Genomic DNA, 16,942 nt, shown 5'->3' with positions numbered 1-16,942 from the left:
CTCTCTCTCTCTCTCGAAAACAAAATAAACATCCAAAAAAAAAAAGCCGATCTTGGAGGGAGGAAACGTGGGAAAGCCAAACTGTCAGGAAGGTTGGGGCTCCCCAGCACTTTGAAAAATGTAGGGGCCGAGTGCTGGCTTGGAGCCGGAGCCCCTCTGTGCTGGCAGAAGGGTTGGGAGAAGGGAAAGGGGAACACAGGCAAAATGTTCAACTCGGGGTAAGCGCTCAAGGAGTTAAGAGCTACGGCTAATTCTGTGTGTTTGCTATTAACCAATAAATCATTCACATGTCCCAAGTGTACCCAGACAGGGATATGTGCTGAGTGTTAAGGGGTGAGTCATTCAGGATTACTGTTTGCCAAGGATAACCCACAAATGGTCACCGGGGACTAAATTAAGATAATCATTCCTCGTGAGAGTTGTAGCAGCCATCTTAGACACACAGGCACAAGAAAAGAAGTGTGTCCGGATCATACTTACCATGTTGTTAAACGTCACCCGACACCAAAGTGCCCTGCTGTCACAGTTGATGAACACACGTGTGCATATGTGAACCACATGCGCGCGTGCGCACACACACAGAGTCAGATTGACTTTCCCCATCTGGAAATACACCCCTGTGGTCTCCGTGTCCCCGTGGGTCTGTGCCAAAGCTCTCAGCACCGTCCAATTCCAGCCCCTGAGAGGCAGGAAGTACAACCCAGCAATGTCCCCATCTCCCTCTCAAACTCGCGTTGGCTTTTAAGGGACATCCTTCTACCCTGTAGGAAGGAACTCCTTTATTCAAATTCTAATCGTCGAGCTCCTACTTTGCGTCAGGAACCCCAATCTTTGAGGAGTTCCCATTCTAGAAGGGGATATAGAATGTAAACAACAACGTCTGATAGGAGAAATGCCACCACGGAGGTGTGGGCAAAATGCCAGAGACAGGGGAGGGCAGGAGTCAGGTTAGGGAAGATTTCACGGAGGAAGTGACATCTTGAAGAGAGGTCCGAAGGGTGGGTGCAGAGGCATTTCCAGCTGGAAATGGGATTTCGGGGGAAGGGTATTCTGGGCTGAGGGAACAGCAGGGGCAGAGGCAGGGAAGGGCATGATACAGTGAGGAAGTGTCGTGCAGTCTGGTACTGCCAGATCCCAAGTTGCGTGGAGAGGAAGCAGCTAGGGCAGGCTGGGCTTGATTATGAGGGGTTTCTACTCCGAGTGCAGGGGTGGAGGGTCCTGGGCAGTGCTGAAGGATTGTAAGTGACGAAATAACAGCATAATTCTGATTTCAGAAAGACCACGCTGACAGAGGGGTAGGGAGTATGCGGGGGTAGACTGAGAAATTGAGAAGGGAGACTCTCGGGAGGTCGTGCTCAGGTCAAAGAGGTAAATGGGCCTCAGTGAGAGCACGGGCTTTGGGGACGGACAGCATGGGACTCCAGAAGCCTGCGGGCGGGAGGTCCCAACAGTGATGCTGTGTGCTGACCCCCCCCCCCCCCCCTTGGCCAGGACCGCGGCTCACCACTGCCCAGCTCAGCCAGGCTCTAGGAGCCCTCAGGGGCTGTGGTGATACCACCACTCTCCAATCTTTCTGGCATTTCCAGGTTGGTTCAGAGAGGCTAAAGCTGGAGCTGACAGTGGGGAGTGACCAACAGTCTGGGAGCTGGAACTGCTCTCTCCATCCTTCGCTCCAATCGTTTCCTCCTTCCGCCTGGAATATTCCTTCCCGGACAGCCACCTGGCTCTCACCTCTCCCCGTCAGGTCTCTGCTCAGATTTCCCTGGCTCAGTGGGTCCAAACTGACGCCTGTGATCTCAGCTCTGTCTATTCCTGGGTACCCACAACAGCACCCAGCATAGTGTCCCCCAAATATTCACTGAAAAAGCGAATGAAAATATTCAGTGACTCCGTGTCTCACATGAAGGGAACACTCAACAGTGTGGCATTCAAGTTCCTAAGCACCATAGCCCGTTTTCTGGCCTCCTGTTCCCTCCTCCACCAATGCCCATTTCCTGGAAAACCGGCCCTTTTCAGCATTTCCTAAATGCCCACAGTGCTGTCCTTCATTCACCTCTCCCTCCTCATCTCTCCCTGTCTTTTGGAGCCTGTCTTTCTTCTGTGTCCCTTCTTCTCCGGAAGGCTTTGCTAACCTTCCTGATGGCATGGGAACCCCTTCCTCCTTCAACCCCCATAGGGCTAGCTGTGCACCTCTTTCCTGACTTTTACCCCAGTCTACCCACAGATCAAGAATTCTAGTCTAGGGTTCCTGTGCCCCAGGAGTTCATGAATGAAGTGATGGAGGTCCCTGAGCTGTTTCATTATCTCAGAAAGCCTAAAGAAACAGACGCATTTGCAGACCTTGCGCATGTAGCAGTGATAAGGCTGAGCAGACTACCCAGCGCATTGAGTCTCTGCTTTGGGCTGGACTTACATCAGTGTGGCAGCATTGGTTATCTCCTGCTGATAAGATACTGTGCCAGGCAGGGAAATATGCTTTTGATTAGTCAAAAGCGGAGAGTGAGGGGAGAGAAACAAACTAATTATTGCTTAATATATGCAGTTGGTTTAACGGATACATCTTTTAAAACACGAGATCGTCACGGGGGAAGAGGCCGACCTTGGCCGTGAATGCACTTGACCCAGGCCACCTACTAAATTATGACCTCTTTGAGGCTAGAGACCGAGTCTTCTTCATCTTCGTGTCTCCAGGAATGAACACAGTGCCTGATCCATGGGGAGAAGGGTTTGGTAATTGTTGAGGAGAATTGAATCAAATAAAAAAGGCAGATGGTCCCTTGCTCTATAGATTGAGAACTTTCTTTTGACCATCTGGAAATGAAGAAACAGGCCATAAAAACCCACTGGAATTCAGATGTCCACTGCAGGGGGGCATCTGGTACACAGTAGGCACCAAGCAAAGTAGGCTGCCGTGAAAGAGTAGGGGCCACCCCGGTGGACCGGATCCAGCCCCCTGCTGGGCTTCTCTGTCATAAGGTTCCCTTCCCCGGGCCATGCACAGCACCCTGACTGTCAGGGTGCCCCTGGAAGAGGTATGCACAAACTGTGGTGTCTCTTCACCCCATCGCTCTTCCCCAGCTGCTCTGGAACTCATCAAATATCATTTCCATATGAAACAGCAACTCGAGTTTAATTACACTGTCATAAATTGGCCTCGGTGCTGTGATTAGAGCACCCGTCTTGTGTTCACTGGGACCCCGGGAGCTCCTGGGGCTGGAAGAGGCACCGTGGGGAGCTGCAGCTGGGAGGCCCAGGACCACCCCGCTTACCAGGATGGTGGTGACAACCAGGGTGGTGTTGAAGAGACTGTCGGAGATGTTGGAGGCGTAGAGGCGGCTGTCCATGCTGAGGCCATCAGCCACGTGCCACTGGCCAATCTGAGGAGACAAAGGAGAGAGGGCTGGGAAGAAATGGGGAAAGGAGGCGGCTGGGGAGAGCGGGGTTGCTGAGGTCACGCAGGCCTCCAGGGTTGAGAAGCAGCAGAGAGGCCAGTCTCCTGCCTTCGGCTGGGCTATATGTAAGGCACAGAAGGAGGCAGGGATATGGAACATGGACAAGAGGGGCGGGATTAGGGCAGGGTTACCGTTCCATAGGATTGAGGGGGTCAGGGAAGGTGGAGGAGGGATCTGAGAGGGGACAGGAAGATAGGGGCAAAGACCTAGGAGAGGTAGAGGAGGAAAGCAGAGAAACAAATCAGGAACCGAATGCAGTTTGGCGACATTCTCTCAGACAGAAGGGAAGGGAACAAGTGGATCACATTATCTTGTGGCAGGCATGAGCCACAAAGCTCCTTCGCTTCAGCCTTTCCTTTCCGTGATTCTGATTATCCAGATAAGAATCAGAATGGTACACCGGACAGAAGTGACATCGCACTAGGTCCTTCAGTGAACGTCGCTGAGGGTTCAACGAGTGAACGAACCCGAAGAGGAAAGAGCTGGGTTCTTGCCCTGGTCGGTTCACTTGCTGGCTGTGAGAACCCGGGCAAGCTGCTTAGGTCTTTCTGAGCCTCAGTTTCCCCAGCTATCAACGGGGGTGGTAACGTGTGCCTTGCCTTCTTCTCCGAGCCAACCAAGACCACGGATGCTCCAGTTTGAGGCTAGGTTATTCAGCCAGGCCCAGGAGCATGCACCTCAAATGCGTAACCTCCCCCCAAAATTACTGAACCTCTCTGAGCATGTCTCCTCATCTACAAAACGGGAATAATAGCAAACCTTCCCTGGGTCATAATCAGAACGTATTCAGCCTGACACTATTTTCCTCCCTCTTCCCCGTTGCCTTCACTTCTAGGGGGAAAAGTACACAACTTGCCCAGCTCTCCGTTCTAGAAAGTCATCTACACCTAAGCTCAACATCACTGGGTTTTCAGATGGTTTGTTTTCTCAGCGGAACCCCTTTTATAAATACGTATGTGTGCGTGTGTGCACACGCATGTGTGTAAATACCAATATATTTCTACTAGCTGAAGCCCCTGGCAAATCATGTCTGTTGCTGAGTGTCCGAAGTGGGCGGCCAGGAGACGTGGCTGACAGCTGGCTGGAAACCCAATGAAACGCACACTTCCATCTCTGCCAGGCACCTCCAGGCACCAGCAGCAGCCTCCCTGGAAAACCGTCACAAGTTCCATGGATGCCATGTGGCTCTGCTCACCAGAGCTGGGCTCTGGGTTCCCCTTGGGGAAAACTGAACAACAACGAAGACGCATCTCACCCTTGGTCCCCACCCCCTCCCCCTCCGTAGGGCCAGAGGGTTGAGGGTCTTGGGGAACAGTAATCACCCCTCTGACATCCTGGCCTGGAGCTCGAAGAGGGGAAGGCCAAGCCACAGGACCGACGGTGTCCACGGGTGAGCCTTCCACCTGCCGAAGGGGAGATGACCCAGATGACCCCAAAACTCCTCTCCAAGACTCTGTGAGGATGCCACTTGAAGAGGGGGTGGGCAGCTTTCTCCGCCTCCGCACGGGCAGAAGGGTCCTGGACATACGCATATTCATTTCTAGTTTATAAGCAGCGTCTCGTGCACGTCCACACGGGAGGTCCCATTTGACAGATAAAGAAACTGACATTGAAATAAAAGAGCCTCCCCAACTTGTCCTGGGGCCACCTCACCCACTGGCTGAAAGGCCTGAGCTTCAGCCCCAGGCGCGTCTTCCCAAGGAAGCCTCCGCGGCCGTCCTGCCTGGCTCTTCCAATGCCCTACTGCACGTTTCTGCTTGCCTGTCTTCCCCACCAGCCCGTGTGGGGCTTGGCCAGTTTACACTCACGCCCCAGCATCTCGCTTAGGGGCTGGTACTTGGAAGCAGGGGAAGCCATCATCTCATGTCAGCAGGTTGCTGCTGCTGGTGAAACATGGACAGAAGGCGAGGGAGCCTCGTCTGGGTCTCTGGAGCACCTAACTGCCTCTCAAAGGGACCAGCCACATCAGGTTCTTGCTGCGCTTCCCTTCTGCCTCTCTCTGCAGGCGAAATGGGTGGGGAGAATGAGGGATGAGCTTCTGGCTTTTCAAGCACAAAGGGGAAGGGGAAAAACAGAGACCAGACACCTGCTGGGCTAGATGTGTTCTATCATCTCTCTGAACTCTCCCCGCAACTTTGCGGATAATGGTGGTGTTTTGATTTATAAGGAAACTGGGGCTTGGAGAGGTTTAGTGCCTCGCCGAAGCTCATCCACTCGGTAGTGAACCCAGAGCTGTCCGACACCCAGAACGAGACTCTCCTGTCTCTGCTGCTGGGCCCTGGGTAGGGACGCCGAGACGTGCTTCATGAAAGCGGGCCCAGCAAACCAGAGAAAGGAGCCTCAGCCATTGGGCAAGAACCCCGGACAGAGCTTTTCTCTCCTGGGTTTGGACCCTGCACAAAGTCAGGCGGAAACGACTATCCTCTCGGAGGAGGCTCATTTGAAGATAGATCCGGCCCGTCTGCAAGATGGCGAGAAATGGTTCCCCATGGTCTCTGAGGGTGGGAAGGGCCAGATTTAGACAGAAGGACATAAAGAATGCTTGGGCTGGATGTCAGCATTTGGATGTCTGACACAGGAGTGAACTTCTCAGAGTCCTATCTACAGTCACCGAAGTATACTTCACACCCAAAGGGCCCGCGAGACACAGCTCCCCCCAGCCTCACCTTCCCACCTCGGCTGCGCTCAGGGGACCCAATCTGCACGAACCGCCTGCCCCGGCCCCGGCCTCCCCGATCTTACCCAAGCCACGAGATAAGTTCCCACAAAAGCCAGGGATAGAAATGATTTACCCGGAGCCAGATCTGACAAGCCTGAGCAGTGTACTGCCCCCACCCCCCACCTCTGGGGACACAGCAAAGAGACTAATTAGCCCCTAAGCGCTAGTCAGGAAATGCATCTCCCACCCACCCTCCCATTAGCCCCCAAGAAATTAATAAACTCATCAGATGCAACAAAGCGGCTTGGCAGTGATTCCTCAGAGCAATCTAATTGCAGAAAGGCGGTGGGAGGGAAAGCGAGAGACAGAGCCAGGCGCCCTGGGATACAGGCTAATTGCCCCACCCACCGGGCACCTTCCATGCCACACACATGCCAGCGGTGGGCAGGAGATCCGGCTCTCATCGCTGACAATCTGTGACTCTGCCTCTAGCCAGATTCCCTCGCTCCACCGTGCTGACGCCTGCCCTCAAAACCTCCTGCAGGAACAGCTGTTTTGTAAGCCTCTTCCACATGCCCACATGTGTAGGCCTGATTATGTTCAAATAATGTCTTTCCACAGGCCTCCCTCTGCACTTTCTGTCTCTGCCACTTGTTCTGCCTTTCCTCCGTGTCCGTGGACTCGGGCAACACCGTTAGCCTGTATAGGCAGGAGCCTTAATGCAGGTAAGGAAAAGGCCCCCTCCTCCTGGGCTGATGTGGCCCCGCCCTGCAGGTGCACAGCTGGGCAGGCCGGATTTCAGCCTCCGCTCGCCCTTGTGCATCACTGTGCATCACTTGTGCATCGCTGTGTGCATCACGAATGCAGTGGCCCCGGAGTGGGAGGACCTGAGTTGAACTTGGTTTCTCTGCTTATGAGCTGTGTGGCCTTGGGTAAGTTACTCAGTCCCTCTGAGCCTGCTTCCTCCGTCTACCAAGTGGGGGTTAAAATAGTGATTATTACTTCATAGAGTACTTAGGGAGATTAAATGAGACAGTGTATGGGCAAGTACTATGCAAGCGTTCATTAATTTTTAACGCCGCGGTCTGAGGCGGAAGGTGGATCTCTTCTGTGCCCCACAGAGGGCTTTGCACCGTAGACTTGAGTTTATTAGACCGATGAGACCAGCGTCTCAAAGTCTGGTTCCGGGATCAGCAGTACCAGGGACAGAAGTACAAATTCCTCGGCCCCACTACAGACTAAGTCAGAAATTCTGACTTAGGAGAAGGGTCCAGCCATGTGCATCGTAGCAAGCCCTCCAGGGGATTGCAATGCAGGATGAAGGAGAGCATCACAGGAAGAGCAGCTCAGACGACAAACATGATGACAGGGAAAGGCGAAGGTGTAGAGGTTAACAGCGATTCGGTGGTGGGCCACGAAATGTTTAAAATCCAGCTCTGCAGGAAAAAAAGGCTCCGATTTGTAACGCTGGGGAGTAAACACTCCTGGCTAAGGTTGAGTGCAGGCTACCGTGATGTCACGGAACAGAGTCGGGAAGAGATGTGGTTAGCAGCCCTCGCTAGCTGGGGCAAGCTGGCTCCATCACCACACTGAGGCCCACCTGCCCTCACAGGCTCTGTGTTGGATGCTCGAAGTAGATGCTTACAACTCTCATTGCCACTTCACTTTATTAGGAAGGAAAGTAGGGGCGCCTGGGTGGCTCCGTTGGTTAAGTGTCCGATTTTGGCTCGGTCACGATCTCACGGTTTGTGAGTTTGAGCCCCACATTGGGCTCTATGCTGTCAGCACACAGCCCGCTTTGGATTATCTGTCCCTTTCTCTCTCTGCCTGTCCCCCATTCATTCTCTCTCTCTCTCAAAATAAATAAATTAAAAAAAAAAAGGGAAGGAAGGAAAGGAAAGTCCATGTAAGATCATAACCAACCCAAGTCACAGAGCTGGTGAGTAGAAAAAAAACAGGATTCAAAACAAGGCCAATGTGCTGCTTAACGGAGATCATAATTTTGAAAATGAATGTGTACTTTGTCTCACAACCCATTCTGCTGCTCCTACAAGAAATATCTCATGATTGGAGTGCTCAGTCGCATATGAGCATTTCTGAAAATAAATGATACGGGATGTGTTTGCACGGGCACAGAAAGTATCATTTACCCAACATTCCTAAAGGACACACGACTTATGCTAATTTGGGTCCATATACATTAATTAGCGTCTTGCTCCTTAAGCACTAACAGTTTGGAGATTTCAATTATTTACCCGAAAATTCTGTGAAAGAGAATTCTACTTTCCACTGTCCTCTTAAACAGAGTGAGCGTCTTGACCTTGGTACGGTGTCATTGTTACAAAGCCAGTTACTATTACACTGTGCTGTGAGATAACGTTGCTATGGATTGCTGAAATGTAGACGGCCACTTCATTTCTGTGCTTTGAGAAGTTAATTTGTCCACTTTTCACAGCGTCTGCTCTCCTTAAGAATTGTCACTTGGTAGTGCTGTCGGGACAGCTGCCTTTGACCCCAGGGCGAGCAACCAAGGGACCGGGCTGGAAGGAACCGTGGTAAGGAGAACACAGATAAGGCTGGCCGGGGCGCCGGGGCTCTGGTGAATGGAATCCGTGGCATCGATACAGAATACCCACAGTCCTTTGGGAAGGCCACTGGCTGTACAACTGAATGAGTGTCTGGGACCGGCATTTAATTGGTGTGTGACCCTGGGGCAGTGTAAGCAAGCTGTTCAGTCCTTCAGCAATATGCCTCGGGAAATGCCTATCCAGGGCCATGACCACAGGGGTCCCCTGCTGCTTCCCGAAAGAGCTGGTAGCGTGTCACGTGGAGTCTGGAGTCCCGCATTAGCATCTAGCACTGTAACCACAGGGCCTGGTGGCCCTGAGCAAGTGGGCAAACTTCCCGGACTCTCCCCCTTCCCTGGCCTCCACTCTAGTCCTGGTCCCCATGGAATTTCCCCTGGACGAGGTTACACTCTGGGCCTCTGTTCTGCTCTCCACATAGCCCTGGGCGGTCATCCCTACAAAATCTCAAATATGATCGCATTAGCCCCTGCTTAAAACCTTTCAATTGTCCCCCTTTTGCTTTTTAAGGACAGAGATCCTTCACACGGCCCAGCAGGCCCTGCAAAGCGGGCCTCTGCCCACTCTCCACGCTCACCTCACACGATTCGCTCCAGCTTTCTCTACGTTCCAGCCACACCTACGTGTTCAAGTGCAACAAGCTCCTGTTGCCAGGGTCTGTGTGCACGCAGACCCCTCTAGAACTTTCTTTGCTGCATACCACCCCTGAGCCCTAGCCTTCTCTCAGCTCTTCGGGGGTTGGCAAATCAGCCTACAGGCTAGATCTGGTCCATTGCCTGTTTTAGGAAGTAAAGTTTTATTAGAACACAGCTAACTACCCCCATTCACTTATGTAGTATCCATGATTGCTTTCATCTACAAGGGTAAAGTTGCAAAGTCTAAATATATGTTTTTTAAATGTTTATTTATTAGGGGCGCCTGGGTGGCGCAGTCGGTTAAGCGTCCGACTTCAGCCAGGTCACGATCTCGCGGTCCGTGAGTTCGAGCCCCGCGTCAGGCTCTGGGCTGATGGCTCGGAGCCTGGAGCCTGTTTCCGATTCTGTGTCTCCCTCTCTCTCTGCCCCTCCCCCGTTCATGCTCTGTCTCTCTCTGTCCCAAAAATAAATAAAAAACGTTGAAAAAAAAAAATTAAAAAAAAAAATGTTTATTTATTAATTTTGAGAGACAGCGTGAGTAGGGAAGGGGCAGAGAGAGAGAATCCCAAGCAGGCCCCACGCTGTCAGCTCAAAGCCCTGGCGCAGGGCTTGAGCCCCTGAACTGTGGGCTGAAATCAAGAGTTGGACAGTCAACCGACTGAGCCACCCAGGCGCCCACAAAGTCTAAATATTTGCTATCTGGACCTTTGCAGACGTTTTCCAAACCCAGACCTAGTTCCTAACAGTTAATCCTTCAGGCCTCAGTTTGAGAGTCACTTCCCCCCCACCCCGACCCCCCAGGAAGCCTTTCCTTTTTCTCCCAAAGTCAAACTTGTCCCCAAACCATATTCTCTTTCCTTTCAGAACATTTGACTAGGCTGTAATTGCGCACTTAGCAACGAGACCATTGCTCACTGCTTGTCTTCTTTTGCTCTGTCATCAAGGGAGAGCCCTCTGCTGTCACCCGAGGAGGGTGGTCCTGCCCGGAGCAGCCACACCTGCCTCTCCCTCACAGCCCTCTCCCTCCCGCCTAGAATCACTCCGGGCTGTCATTTTGCCCATTTGCTCTGTCCCAAGTAGGTAAAATAGGGATTCGCTGTGAAAGCCCCGAGGGATTTCCTCACATCCCTGCTTGTGTCTGTGCGTGTGCACTCTGCAACATTTAATACTTTATGGACATTTAGATGATTGTTCTTTGCACTTAGCGCTGTCGGGATCCAGCTTCTACAGAAGCTGACGTAACTCCAAGGCCAGGTGAGTCCTTTTGCTCCACAGTCAGAGTTTGCAAATACTTATCGATCACCCTTGCGTGCTGGGCACTCAGCCACTGGTTGGCTTCCATAAATTTCCCAAATTCTGCATAACAGCCCTGTTATTCTTCCCACCTGAGAGATGTAGACACTTCAGACGACAATAATAATGCTTAACACAGGCACTTCATACAAGTTATTATTGGGTGAATGAGCAAATTCGTGAAAGAAAAGAAACCGAGACTCAGAGATGTCAGGCAACTTGCTGTGGGTTCCAGTTAACAGGAGGTTAAACTGGGATTTGAGCCCATGTTCTATTTACTACTCTACTGTCTGGTCAAGTTGGGGCAGGTGTAGGCCATCTTGACCTTAAGACCTGGGTCTTCCCACATACCTCTCTGATCACTATAAACTAGTTTGTTGGTGAATACAGCCCTGAAGACCCCACAAAAGTGATCCTGGTCAAGGTGCAGGGTGCTTGCTTAGGGACTTGACACAAGGGAATGCAGGGTTCGGGTGGGGGGGTGGGGGAGGGATGTCCCAGAAGATCCACATTTTCTTTCCTAGTCTGCCATGCCTAAGCTGTGTGGTCTTGGGCAAGTCACTTAACCTCCCTAAATCTTTTTCATCCATAAAATGGAAACAAATGAACCTACTTGTCCATATGGCACAGCATGACTTGATAATCAACTGAGATAGTGTTATGATGGCTTTTGATGGGCCACGAATGTGAGATAACAGTAGTACAGTCTGGTGGCAATGCAGCTGACCAGAAGTCAGGAGATTTGACTTCAAGTTTCATCCTGCCCTTGCCATGTGGCTTGGGAAGTCCATTTTGCTACCGATAAGATAAAGGGAATCTTCCTTCCCTTCTCTACTTACTGGGATGATCTGAGACGATCACATGTGTGACAAAAGCTTAAAGTCCTATCCACATGGAAGCTCTTTTCATTCCAGATCCTTGTTCTCTGGGACCATCCAAAATTGGATAAACCATAACCACGGACTCATTTTTTTTTTTTTTTAAACCTCAGGTTCAGGGTTCAAAATCGAAATGCTCATTAGGAAGGATGCATGTAATAATATATATTGGCATCTCGTTGAGCGCACAGAACTGTGTGACATATAGGCTGGAAAAATGACAGTCAGGTGTGAGACACTATAGCTAGAGACCCCAGGAATGAATTGAGACGGGCTTACAGATTCAGAGTCTCCATAGTAGAGGTCTGTACCTCGTTTGATTGAAGGCCAGTTAAAAGGCTTGTAATGTAAGCCGCTACAGTAAACACCCCGGGCATGAAGGAATTAAATGTTTACTGAGTTTAAATCCAATATCTCCAACCATAAAAGTTTAGTTTCAGTGGGAGGTGGGAGACTGGGTCAGAACTAAGGACCCAGTTGATTGCCTGAGGGGTGATTTGGGGAACAAAGGGTGTTGCTGAGGTCGGCCAAAGACCCCATTCCCTTAGCCAAAATATTCTTTCAATACAAAATATGTGTTTCCATGCAGAATGCTGTGAAAATTCAGGATCAAAGGACCACAATGGCAAATGCCAAAGATAAGAGATCAGAAACAAGCCCGGAGGAAACTGGGAAGACAGTGGTATATCAAAGGAATTTCATGGGTAATTTCTATGAAGCCACGACCCAGTTGGTCTAAAGCAGTGTTTTGTTCAATTGTGGCTGCCCCCCATTAGTGGGCTATGAAATCAATTTGGTGGGGTCAAGACCTGAACCTTAAAAGTGAAATATATATCCGGACTATATCAGAGCACAACGCGCGTGACAGGGGCAACCATCGTTTCATAAGCTTTTGTTTCGATTATGCGCAGCCGTGCTGTTAACGTGCATCTTGGATCGCAACCTACATGCGGTTCGTGCTCTCAAAGTAGGAAAAAGTATCGGATACCTTGCCTGTTCACTATCATCAGCCCCTAGCAGAGTCCCTGGAACAAAGCTGATGCTCAATAAATACTTTTTTGGCCTCAATAAACTCCTAGTCCTAGTCACTTATAAAGACTAACTATAGGAAAATCATACAAGCTATTGCTTTTGAACATTTATTTACCGCATGCCAGATACTGGACTAAATGCTTTATATTCATTAACTTAATCTTCCCCACCACATGACTAGGGTGGATGCTTCTATCATCCCGTTTTACAGACTAGAAAACTGAGGCTCAGGCTCGGGAAGATTAGGTTTCTCGCCTAAAGTTCCACAGTTAGGACAGAGTCAGACCCGGGCAGGTCCACAGGACTACACTGTCCCCAACATATTAATTCTCCTGGGCTGTGGATGTGTAGTTAAACAGTTAGGGGACATCTGAATTGCTATTCTTTATCCACTGGTATTTGCCGTAAGGTTCCTGAGAGTCTGCATCCCTGAAGTCAGCCTTTGCTTTTCCCTCTCTTTGATTCCAACCTAGAAGAGGATATTTAAATAAAACTCGAGGAAGGGAAGCTTCAGAATTCCAGCCTCCCAACCTGGCTGTGCCATCAACCGGCTCTGGTCTCAGAGGCCCGCACCAGACTACCCGCTCTGGGAGGCCCTTGTTTGGGCTCGTCACGCTCCCCTTCACTTGGGGATGCCCCCCACCCCCAACTCAGTCAAGTCCCCATCATAAAGACTCACGCAGAGTGCCCCGAACCTCTCCTTTGCAGCATGCATCACACTTGTAATCACACAATTATTTTAGGTATTATCTGTTTCAAGCCCATCTCCCCTACTAGACAATACACTCCATGAATGATGAGGCCCTGTCTCATTCCCTATCATATCCCTAATGCCTAGCATGGAATCAGGGCTTAGTAAGTAGTTGGTGATTGCATTAATAAATTCTTCGTAGTTCTAGCTCCCAGGACAGTGCTTGGCCCGTAATGTATAACGGGTGCTCAATAAAGATCTGATTAATTGCATTATGAAATTCCTTTGGGAAAGTCACTTCTTTTTTAGCCTATAAAAGAAAGATATCGTCTAGTCCTATCCAGTTCTAACCTGAATTCCTAAAAATGCTGGGTATATTTTATGATGTGGTATAGTGTTTCTCAGTGCCTTGGGGGCAAAGCCAGGGAGAGAGAGCTCCGAGAGGGACAACACAGAGGCCTTGGGCAGGTGACTGGAAGCTCGGCTACCCAGGCATGTAGAAGAAGCACCATGAAGGTGGCCATCAAGAAAAGGGTGTAAGGAAGGGCCCTTTCCTTCCTGCCATGAAGTAGCTCTCTCTGAGCCCCGTGGCGGATGCCTGGCATTTCTCCACTAGAGCTTGGTCTTGGGGCTAAGACCCTGTGTTTGGTTAACATGAAAATAAATTGGAAGCGTTAGCATTTCTCCCTTGTGGATACCATTTACGAAGGGATGACTGGTTTGATGCGAGGGAAGAAAGTAGTCTTCTACTCAGACCACACCTGAAAAACTGCATACTGTTGTTCCAGGCACCCTCTTTAAGTGGAGCTTAAGTGGAGCACCTTCTTTAAGTGGAACACACTAGTGAGTGTTTTCCAAGGAAACTGAGCAGGCAGGTAAAGATATTAAAATCATATTATATAAGGAAAAAGGAAAGGCAGACATGGGAAGGATACATGTGTGGACCCAGGAAACAGAAATAAGGACAAAAGGAAGAGGCTGCAGAAAGAAGTAATTTTGCCCCATAGATAGAAAATCTTTCTAACAAGAGCTTTCTACTTCCTATAGGCAGTGAGTTCCGCGACACTGGGGGCATTCAAGCACACACTCTATTTCAGGAAAACACATTTGCAAGAATCCAAACATCTGATGAGAGTATTGGTCTAGAGGACCTTTATGATTCCTTTTTGGCCCCAGGATTGTAAGACCTAGATTCTACTTCCTATATCAAGGGAACCAGAAGAAAGGCCAGGGCATCAAGGAGCAGATGAGGCCCTCTGGCATGATAAGATAACAAGAGAGGAGGGGTCTGGGGTGGTGAATACAGAGAGAAAAGGCCACCGTAGGACAAGTTCACACATTCCTGGTCTTCTCTCCTGGCTGTATCTGATCACAGTCGATTCTCATCATTTGCACTGAATGACATTCACTAAAGTTGCCACAAACACTGAACTAGGGAATACGATTCACTGCTCCTAGGGAGATGCGGGATTAGGTTCCCAGGAGCCGCTGTTTACAACATTTTCATCAACCAGACCACACATAACCTCGCTTTATGCGTGTTTCTGCTTACCACCACCTTATTGAATATATATTGTCAGTTCATTAATATTAAACAACAGACTATAACTCACGCCTGAATGATGCTTTCTGAAAACCTGTATTTTGTCTGTAAGGCACATCACATCTTTCTTGAGCTTAGCTCCACTAGACAGCATGTCTGCACTAAGCTGGGGGGTCATTTGCAACAGCAAAGTGACCAGGAAAAAACACACCGGTGTGAAAGACATGACACTAAGTAGGCCACAAGAAAGGCCACGTGTTTACCATACCAGGGCTGAAACAAGAAGGCAGACACTGCCTGTTCGACCTCAGCTGGGAACGTGCCTGTCGGCTGACTCACATTTTTCACTGTTCTTTGCACGTCTTATTTTTTTTTTTTTTAAATGTTTGTTTATTTTCGAGAGACAGAGTGAGCAGGGGAGGGGCAGAGAGAGGGAGTCACAGAATCGGAAGCAGGCTCCAGGCTCTGAGCTGTCAGCACGGAGCCCGATGCAGGGCTCGAACTCACGGACCGCGAGATCATGACCTGAGCGAAAGTGGGACTCTTGACCGACTGAGCCACCCGGGCGCCCCCTCACTGTTCTTTGCCCGTCTGAGGAAGCACCATGAGCCCAGACTCTGGGATAAGGTAAATTTTAGGGAGTGGACAAGTTTGCAGAAATGGAATCCACCAATAATGAGGATCGGATGCACTCTGTGTGTGCTCAAACGTTGGGCTTTTGCCAAGATGTGCCCAGACCTCCATCCCGAATCCCGAACCTTTGGGATGCGAAGTGGCGTTTGCCCCGGCCCTCACCACTTCTGCCCAACAGAACAAACCCACAGCGGCCATTTTCGGGGACTCTAGCGACAGATAAATACCATCCAGGACAGAAGTGGAGCTCAGTGCACAGCAGCTCGGACTAAAAACGCCACCCTCCAAAGATGCGCTCGGGGACTTACTAGGCTCTCTGACCAGCTCAGGACTTCAGCAGTTAAATTTCCCTGCTCAGGGCAGTGACAGTGCCCAGACTGCCTTTCATTTTTGTGGTTTTGTTTCTCTTTGTTGGACAGAAGTGCTTTGGGAGTTGAATAATTTTCTTTATCAGGCCCTCCTTTTCCCTCGTGTGGTCCAACATCTCACCGACTCTCTTCCGAACGTCCGGGGGGATGACCAAACCGGTCTGGCTCAGACTGGCACGGGGTGGGTGCACGGCAGAGCCTGTAAATATGAAGGGCCAGCCGCACATCCCCCTCTCACCTCCCAGAAGGTGGAAGGTATTGCAAATTAGCTGCCAAGGAGAGAATTTATCAGGGAGCTCAGGAACGCTTGAGATTTTTCATCTTCCAAGGAAATTACTGCCAATGAACATGCCACAGTCAGGGCAAGGAGAGAGCCTGGCTTCATTTGTCCAACTCACCAGGTGGAGAAGTGTCTTGGGAAAGCAGTTGTACTAATAACACACGACTCTGGGCTCTGAGCGGCAGATGCCAATTGAGCTAATGGTTCTAATGAAGTGCCTGCGCTTGAAGGAGGCTGGTTGTTCCCTGTCCTTCAAGACCTGGTAAAATGCTCAGCTCTCAGGGAAGGGCTGAGAATGGCCCATCGCTGCCCCGGGAGGGATGTGGGCCCACAGGGCGGCGGCTGGGCCTCACTGTACTCCGGGCAGATGGGGAGTTTCTAGCGTGGGGGTGTGGTGTTAGAGAGGCCCTAGATGGTCCAGATTTCCCCCAAGGAATGGAGCCTTGACTTCCGGCTCTTGTCTTCGCCCCTCCCAGAGCCACTGCAAAGTGGTGGTACATGGGACGCTGTCACATTAAGGAGCAGAGGAAGGACAGAGGTCAGGGATGGAGAAGAAGAGAAGGGGAGAGGAAGGCAGTGAGGAGCCTACCCTGAAGGAGGGAGGGCTGGACGGCAGAACTTATTTCCCTCAAGCACGGGCTGGCCTTCGCAGCATGCTTGCAAGCTCCGGACTTGGCAGCGGGAGTGATGAGGGCACATGGCTCAGCCCTGCTTTGTCCTTCTCTCTGCCATGAACCAGCCGACAAGCAAGGGTCTGGGAATGCCGCGTTCCAAGATACAGAGAACTATCTACACAGACATCTTCATGAGAGATGACAGGACTCAATTTTGCACCGTAAAGGAGAATCCCCCAAACACATCTATAAACAGCATCTCATTTTGTTCTCACAGTA

At 50.5% G+C, this 16,942-nt stretch overlaps 1 protein-coding gene across 3 annotated transcripts in view; it reads right to left on the bottom strand.

Annotated features, from left to right (window-relative positions):
• The window catches only part of GRIK4 (glutamate ionotropic receptor kainate type subunit 4), a 433,258-nt gene that overhangs the window by 81,509 nt on the left and 334,807 nt on the right, over positions 1-16,942 (bottom strand). For all 3 annotated transcript variants that reach the window (XM_058687070.1, XM_058687072.1, XM_058687071.1), the window contains one exon: positions 3,270-3,377. In XM_058687070.1, the coding sequence (XP_058543053.1) occupies positions 3,270-3,377 (108 nt within the window). The remainder of the gene's footprint in view (positions 1-3,269; positions 3,378-16,942) is intronic.

Source organism: Neofelis nebulosa, chromosome 10 (genome assembly GCF_028018385.1).
Source record: "Neofelis nebulosa isolate mNeoNeb1 chromosome 10, mNeoNeb1.pri, whole genome shotgun sequence".
Taxonomy (NCBI): Eukaryota; Metazoa; Chordata; class Mammalia; order Carnivora; family Felidae; genus Neofelis; species Neofelis nebulosa.
The sequence above is the reverse complement of the archived record's forward strand: the minus strand, read 5'-3'. Positions and strand labels throughout refer to the sequence as shown.